This window comes from Cyprinodon tularosa, unplaced genomic scaffold (genome assembly GCF_016077235.1).
Source record: "Cyprinodon tularosa strain WSP-4 unplaced genomic scaffold, ASM1607723v1 ctg944, whole genome shotgun sequence".
Lineage (NCBI taxonomy): Eukaryota > Metazoa > Chordata > Actinopteri > Cyprinodontiformes > Cyprinodontidae > Cyprinodon > Cyprinodon tularosa.
This window is the reverse complement of record NW_024039723.1, coordinates 190,817-199,590: the sequence shown is the minus strand read 5'-3', so window position 1 is coordinate 199,590 and position 8,774 is coordinate 190,817. Positions and strand designations below refer to the sequence as shown.

Genomic DNA, 8,774 nt, shown 5'->3' with positions numbered 1-8,774 from the left:
ATCCGATCTCAAAGGGTGAGCCCAGCCACCCTCGGAAGGAAACTAATTTCAGCCGCTTGTATTCGCGATCTTGTCCTTTGGGTCATTACCCAGATCTCATGACCATAGGTGAGGGTGGGAACATAGAACAATCGGTAAATCGAGAGCTTTGCCCCCCGACTTAGCTCCCTCTTCACCACGATAGTCCTATAAAGTGACAGCATCACTGCCGACGCTGCACCGATCTGTCTGTCGATCTCACGCTCCATCTGTCCCTCACTTGTGAACAAGACATCGCCATACAACAGGATAACATCATCTGCGAACAGCAGAGATTATATTCTGGGTTGATTGTTGACCAATATTTATGTTTTCTAAGCATGTAACACCCTAACTATGAACAAAAATGAAACGTCAGAAGAAAACATTGAGAAGATGATTAAAATGGGCTCAGATGTTGAAGCTGTTCTTCGTGAGGAGGTACTGCAAGTGGAGCATGTTGAAGAAAACAAGCTCTTGCTTCGACCCAGAGATGGTCTCCTACTGGAAAATGTGCCGTATTGTGATGAACCCAGGAAAAAATCATGAAAATCTTATTTACTAATTTTTGTGCATCAGCAAAGAGACATTTATCCATCATTTCCATCTGCTGTTCAATAAATAACAGGAAACAATCTTTAATGTTGTGATGACCTCCTGCATGAATTCAGTTTGGCTTTCTGTAAAGTTTTCATCAAATGTTTTCAAATATGTTCTACTGATGCTTTTAGGTGCTTGTAATAAATACAAACTGGTGCAGAATTAAATTATTAAAAGAAAAAAAAAGAGATGATATACTGAGGTTCCATAACCAGACACCCTCTGGTCCCTGGCTGTGCCTAGAAATTCTGTCTATGAATATAATGAACAGAACCAGTGACAAAGGGCAGCCCTGGCGGAGAAGAACATGCATTGGAACAGGTCTGACTTACTGCCGGCAATGCGAACCAAGCTTCTGCTGCGGTCATACAGAGAGCGGACAGCCCTTCACAGCCTTCTCCACAAAGAGCCATCCACAAAACATATTTGCACTGGTTGGGCAAATTCCCACGAACCCTCAAGCAACTGATGAAGGGTATAGAGTTGGTCCAGTATGCCGCGACCGGTACGAAAAGCACATTGTTCCTTCTGGATCTGAGATTTGACTATCTGCTGGATCCTCCTCTCCAGCACCCTGGAGTAGACTTTACCGGGGAGGATGAGAACTGTGATCCCTCTGTAATTGTAGCACATCCTCCCATCCCCCTTTTTAAAGAGAGGGACCATCATCCCGACTAACCAATCCAGGGGTACTGTCCCCGACCGCCACGTGATATGGCCGAGACGTCTCAGCCAAAACAGTTCTACAACGTCCAAAGACTTAAGGTACTCAGGACGACTCTCAGTGACTTCAGCCTGGCTGATGGGCTAGTCCAGACATGGGCATACTACGGCCCCCGGGCCGTATACGGCCCGTTAGGCTTTTTAATCCGGCCCGCCGAACTTGTCCAAATTACCCTAATTTCACGACTGTAAGGCGCACATAAACGTCTTTTTTTTTTTTTTTTTCCTCAAAATGTGCGGTGCGCCCTATGTGTGTTGTAACTGCGACTTTTGAGACCACCATGCACCATGCAGAACTCCTCATCTCCTCATTGAGGAGATGATGAAAGCGTGGCTGAGGGAGGTGAATGTAAGGAGACCAGGTGTTTTTTTCCCACTCATCACCATCTCTGGTAATCTGTGACTGCATGCGTGCCCATCTCACAGCTGATGTGAAAAACATGGTGAAACAAATTAACGCTGTGCTCGCTGTTATTCAACCGCTCGACATCGGTGCGCTTCGGGAGCGCGCCGCCAACGCGCTGCTGCTGCTCGAGATGGAAAAATTGAAGTTTTGCTGCTGGAAGCGCCGCATCAACCAATCAGAGAAGCTGATCTGGGAGCTGACAGCGAGGCAGGTGTATGAGGAGACCAGGTGGTTTTTTCCACGCATCACCATCGCTGTTAATCTGTGACTGAATGAACGCTGTGCTCGCCGTTATCCCGGGAGGTCTGACAAAGGAACTTCAACCGCTCGACATCGGTGTGAAGAGGTCTTGTGCGAAATTCTGTTTCCCCGTGAAAATCTGTTCCCCCTGTGTCGGGAGCGCGCATTGCAGCCAGAGAGGCGGATCTGACCATTCTTAAGGCGCTCCTGATCATTTTTCGGTAAAAACAGCTCATATAATCATCTCAACTTTGTAACATCCATTTTAATCGGTTGCTCTTTTTAAGAAATTGTAAAATAAATACATTAACGAGGTCCTCACGCTGTTTTGTGTTTTTTTTTAACGCCAAGAGAATCGGTATTTCTCCAACTTTTGTCCCTTCAGCCTGACAGAAATAAACGTCAGTCACCGAACACAACAACACGTAGTGTATTTTTAATTTTTCATTGCTGATATAAGAGGATGGAAACTGGCTGATAGCAGGGCACACAAATTAAGACGTCCTGCGAAGATGAGAGTAGAATTTCTGGTTAATCACCTTCTAATGTAAAATATGACAGATTACTGGATTAAGGACATTTATAGTATACCACATCACACATATCAATTTTAGAGAAATTGGAAACAGTTGCTCTTTATTTCCCAAAGATATGGGAGGAGGAGAGGAGATAATGGATGTTTCAGTTTACTGAAATATTCTGTTCCCCCTCCATAACAGGGGAAGAAATTGATTTACCTGCAAGTCTTTAACTGTGCTTATTCATCTCACCACCGAGAACAAATCCTGTGGATTTGGTCATATTTACTCTTTATTTGCAAAAATTTTAAGGGGGGGAACCATATATTTCAGCTGCCTGAAATAATCTGTTCCCCCTCCATAGGGGGCCTCTGGGCCGGGTCTTCTCCGGGTTCACCGCAGCGGCTGGCAGGTGTTTTTTCATCTAAATAATCTAAATCTTGCAGCTATATTTGATGTGATCAGTGGGAATAAAGTAGTTTTAATATGTTTTTAAGTGAGAAAGTCCACCTGAAAACTTAATAATTGCAGTCAGTTCATCCAGATTTCTACTGTCGGTGCACCACATACCAGCGGTACACTGACAGTAGGAACCCCTTCAACAGCAGCCTCTAGGCCGGGCAGCCTCCGGGTTCACCTCGGTGGCTGGCAGGTGTTTTTCATCTAAATAATTTAAACTGCAGGCACCAGGATACCAGCAATAAAAGCGATCATATTCCGTCGGCAGGTTTCAGGATTTTAAGTTAATTTAGGAGTCATTACAGCGCTCTGTGTCATCTGCGATGTGTCTGTCTCAAGGCCAGCACGTAGGTTTGATTAATACTTTGTAATAAACAAATGAATAAAGCACAATCATACTCAGTTTTGCCCCTGCTCTATTTTTAAATACGCAGTAGAGGTATCTAAAGGTAGTAGAGGACATGTACCTGTATATAAGAAAACCCTATAGTCCGGTGCACCTTATGTGTGTGTTAAATACAGAAATGGCACACATAACTGAGACTGCGCCTTTTAGTACGGTGCGCCTTATGGTCGTGAAAATTGTCTGTTTTTTTTATACATTTCAATCCCCAGGTTTAATTAATGACATTGCTTGTCCAAATGCTCCTGGCCCGGCCCTTCTGTCAAATTTTAGAACCCATTCTGGCCCGCAAGTCAAAAAGTTTGCCCACCCCTGGGCTAGTCCGTCTCTAACTCCCCATCCTCTGTCTCCTCCTCGGAAGGCACGCCGATGGGATTGAGGAGATCCTCGAAGTATTCCTTCCACCATCAGACAACAGCATCCCTAGTCGAGGTCAGCAGCTCCCCACCCGCACTGTAAACAGTGTTGGTGAGGCACTGCTTCCCCCTCCTAAGGTGGTGGACGGTTTGTCAGAACACCTTCGAGGCTGACCGATAGTCCTCCTCCATGGCCTCTCCAAACTCCTTCCAAACCCAAGTTTTTGCATCTGCGACCGCACGAGTCGCAACACGCTTGGCCTGCCGATACCTCTCAGCTGACTCCAGAGTCCCACTAGCTAACAAGGCCAGGTAGGCCTCCTTCTTCAACTTGACAGCATCCCTTACTTCCGGGCGTCACCATCGGGTTCAGGGATTGCCGACGCTACAGGTACCAGAGACCTTACAGCCACAGCTACAAACGGCAGCATTGACAATGGAGGAGGAGAACATGAACCACTTTTGACTCCATGTCCTCAACCTCCCTCGGGATCTGGGAGAAAGTCATCTGGAGGTGGGAGTTGAAGACTGCAGCCAAGTCTGACCGGCTTCCTCCCCTGCCAGCAGATCCAGCTCACCACCAGGTGGTGATCGGTTGACAGCTCAGCCCCTCTCTTCACCCGAGTGTCCGAGACACTCGACCGGAGATCAGATGACACAACTACAAAGTCGATCATCGACCTCCGGCCTAGGGTGTGCTGGTTCCTTGTGCCCTTTTGGACGCCCTTGTGCTCAAACATGGTGTTCATTATGGACAAACTGTGATTAGCACAGAAGTCCAATAACAGAACACTGCTCAGGTTCAGATCGTGGAGGCCATACCTACTGATCACCCGTGTCCAGGTCTTACTGTCGCTGCCCACGTGGCTGTTGGAGTCCCCCAGGAAAACAATGGAGTTCCCAGTTGGAGCACCATCTAGTACCCCTCCCAAGCACTCCAAAAAGGCCGGGTAATCTGCACCGATGTTGGGCCTAGAGGCTGACACAAAGGTGTCTTTTTGCCATGGGAGATCCTACCATGGGGCATTTGATACACTGTGCAATAACTATATATATATTAATATCAATCTATATAAATACCCACGTAAACATCCTATGCAATTAACCTGTATAATGATCCTACTATAAAATCTTTTTTTTTTGTAAAGCTGTCATATCTGAACGCACTGTATATACTGTATATATCCCATGCACATTTTTCTTCCTTTGACACATTCCTCTCCTTTGACTTTTTGAGTTTATGTAACAAGTAAATTTCTCCACTGTGAGATCAATAGTCAATCAATCAATTAATTAATGCTGTGATATAATAGGTCCTTCGAGATTTTATCACAGATGTGAATGGCAGATATAACCGAACCTGTATCTGAGTTAGATTTAACTGTTTCCATTTCCTTGGACACAGATCAGCATTTGAATTTAAAACAAACTCTTTTCTGAAGGCAGATGAAAGCAATAAGTGTAAATATAATTCTGCTTCCAAAAACACCTTTTGGAAATAATGTTTTGGAAAATCAGTATCCTTTAATCTCACATCATGGTTTAAAGCTGGATGTTTTATTCAGCACTGAGCCTGTATAATCAACTTATAACTCGCATCAATCTGGCATTTTAATCTCCATCTGCAAACAAAAACAGCTGGCTGTGATTTGATATGGTAACAGATTTTAGATTAATATGGCACATCCTGATTTGTTTTTCTTGTCATCACAGGAGCCGCAGAGCCTAATCTCTGCCTTCCTTACTTTCAGTGAGGGTGTGAAGGTTTACAAATGAGGCAAGAATCAGTAAAAAGGAAAAAAACAAAGTTATAATTGCAGGTGAAGAATTCTTTCCCAAATCCTCTTTTTAGGCGTGTATTAGTTTTTCCCCTGGGGATGAATGAATGAATGAAATAATCAATAAGGGGTATTGCTAGATCCACTTGTGTCAGTCATCCGAGGACTTTCTGTTACAAACTCTCGGGATATTTTGCAAATTCTTGTGAGATTTTGTTAGTAAAATAGATCGATACCGCGTCAATATATCAACATATAAAAATATGGCAACATTTCGTGAATTTTCGGGGGATTTCGTAGCATAACGATGACATATAGCAATATTTCATTAGTAAAAGAGATTGATATGGTGTTTTTAAACGGCAATATATCAGCATATGAAGATATTGTGATATTTTAATGTATCAATATTTTTTTCCCTCGTCTTTAGAAGTTTTTAAGTCTGTAAAAAGAAGTTTTTGAGGAAGAAGAAGAAGTAGTATTTTTTATTTTTTTTTAGATTTTAGAAACTCAGAAGCTGATCAAATATCGGGTTAAATATCGGTGGGGTGGCCGATGTCCCATATTCAGTTTTAAGGCCGATACCGATTATATCCTGCATCCCTAGGTATTGCTATTATATTTATTTAAAGAAAATAGAAATACATCTTATTGTCCTACCGTGGGGAAAATTCAAAGGTGCCTCAGGCTAAGTGAGGTGTCAACACAAAATTCCTATACAAATCATACAGTGAGAGCGATGATCGCTGAAGTTAAAATGAGCTGAACTTTTCTATGATGCTACATTTGATTTATTTTTTAAGTGTAGGTCGACCCTTGGCGAAGTCATCCACCGGTTCCTTTGTTTTCTGCAGTAGACCTTTCATATTTTGAATAGACTCTGTCCAAGCATGTGTTGGGCGTCACAGCTAAGGTTTATAAAAGAGGCTTCTCTGCACCGTTCAGCAAGGTCTTATTGAAAAAACATCAGCATTAAGTTTATTTCTGCATCTGCTTTTTAAAATTCCACATAAGGAGCTTAGCTGATTGAAATAATGTAAATATTTCAAATAAGAACCAAAGTGTTCATAAGTGTGGCTGGATCACCACGCAGCAGAAACTTCTATTCTATGTATATCTATGTTTGTTTCATAGGAAAACAAATCTGAAATTCACTCTTAATGCCGTGACGCCCAGCCCTAGTTTATAGTCCAACCTTCTTTTATTTTAATATCAGCTTGATTTTCATTTTTATAGCTGTCTATTATTTATTATCATTCTCTTAAATGACTGATATGTATTCAGTATTTAATTACCTCTCTACCACAGCAAAGTATCTTTTCATGTGTTTGTTCCTATTCTATTTTTCATGTGCAGACCTTTGACTTGTTTTGCTACTGAATTGTGATCTATAAATAAAATACCTGGGCTAATATTTCTGGTTAAGCTCAGAACCTTGGATCTCCTCCATACATATAATCCATTTAAACTTTAACTTCTGGTTTAAATAACTTCAGGGGAACTTTTTCTGATTAAAAACTTGAACAAGTTGATGTTATTATTCCTTACAATTCTACTAATAGCCATGTTAACTTTAGGTCCCTCCACAAGCCTGGAGGAGCTTCCTCACGGCTGCTGCTGCCACCTGCTGCTCATCATGGCCCACTTGGGTAGACTGGGACCAATTCCTTCTTCCCACCTCCTGTTCCAGAAACAACCACTGACAAACTCCTAATTACTCATGAAACACAGCTTCACAGAGGGGTGTCGGTGTGCAGCGTGACCTTCCTCATGCTCTAATGTGAAAACTGTTGTCACACGATTGTGTTTAACCTAGAAATTTTTATATTTTTATCAGTGCATCAGATCAATTTGACTGGAAGTGAGTCATCTCCCCTTCACTCTCCAGGAGAGTATGGCAGGCCATTTATTAGCTTGACTGAATGTCTAATCCAAATGTCAAATGCATTTCAGATATCTAAAATAACATTCTTCCTATCTAAACTAAAATGTTCAGATATCATAAATGTTATTCTTACCAGTACAAATAGCGTAACATTTCCCATTCATGTGTATTGGCCTTTTACTTCCAGATATCTAAAATAATATTCTTCCTATCTAAGATAAACATTCTTCCTATCTAAAGATGAATTCTGATAAATATCAACTCTACTTTCAAGGCAAGGCAAGGCAAGGCAAATTTATTTGTATAGCACAATTCAGTACAAAGACAATGCAAAGTGCTTTACATGATTAAAATACAGGAAGATAAAACAGAATCAAAGCAAGTAGGAAAAAATAAAAAACAAATAAAATAAAATAAAAAATGCAGAAACAAAAAAAGAATATTAAAAACAGTTGGATTAAAGAAAACATGTTTTTGTTGAATTGTTTAACTAGAACAGTCGAAGGCGATCCTAAACAAATGTGTTTTTAGTCTTGATTTAAAGGAACTCAGGCTTTCCGCACTTTTACAGTTTTCTGGAAGTTTGTTCCAGATAAGTGGAGCATAGGAACTAAATGCTGCTTCTCCATGTTTAGTTCTGGTTCTAGGTATGCAGAGCAGGCTGGAGCCAGAAGACCTGAGTGGTCTGGAGGGTTGATACACTGATAGCAAGTCTGTGATGCATTTAGGTGCTAAGCCATTCAGAGATTTATAGACTAACAGAAGTATTTTAAAGTCTATTCTCTGAGATACAGGGAGCCAGTGGAAGGACTTTAGAATTGGGGTGATGTGCTCTACTTTCTTAGTCTTAGTGAGGACACGGGCAGCAGCGTTCTTGATCAGCTGCAGCTGTCTGATCCACTTTTTAGGCAGACCTGTGAAAACACCGTTGCAGTAATCATTTCGACTAAAAATAAACGCATGGATTAGTTTTTCCAGATCATGCTGAGACATTAGTCCTTTAATCCTGGAAATGTTCTTTAGGTGATAGAAAGCCCACCTTGTAATTGTCTTTAAATGCTTTTGGAGGTTCAAGTCTGAATCCAGCACTACACCTAGATTTGGGGCCTGATCAGTGGTTACTAGCTGAAGCCACTGAAGCTGTGTGCTAACTTTAGATCTCTCCTCTATTGGTCCAAAGATTATTACTTCAGTTTGGTTTTTATTAAGTTGAAGAAAATGATGGCACATCCAGGCATTGATTTCTTCTCAGCATTTCCTCAGTGCTTAAACTGGTTCATTGTCACCTGGTGACATGGTGATGTAAAGCTGTGTGTCGTCTGCATAGTTATGGTAGCTGATGTTGTTGTTTTTTATTAACTGAGCAAGAGGGAGCATGTAGATATTGA

At 41.7% G+C, this 8,774-nt stretch overlaps 1 protein-coding gene across 1 annotated transcript; it reads left to right on the top strand.

Annotated features, from left to right (window-relative positions):
- The first annotated feature begins 360 nt into the window (after positions 1-360).
- On the top strand, positions 361-599 carry LOC119776619 (complex III assembly factor LYRM7-like). The gene has a single exon (XM_038275160.1). The coding sequence runs from the start codon at positions 376-378 to the stop codon at positions 565-567; it is 192 nt and encodes a 63-aa protein (XP_038131088.1). The 5' UTR covers positions 361-375; the 3' UTR covers positions 568-599.
- Positions 600-8,774: the final 8,175 nt, after the last annotated feature.

What these genes read in the sequence shown, in the direction of transcription:
- LOC119776619 (XM_038275160.1), top strand. Translation starts at nt 376, where the DNA reads ATGAACAAAAATGAAACGTCAGAAGAAAACATTGAGAAGATGATTAAA.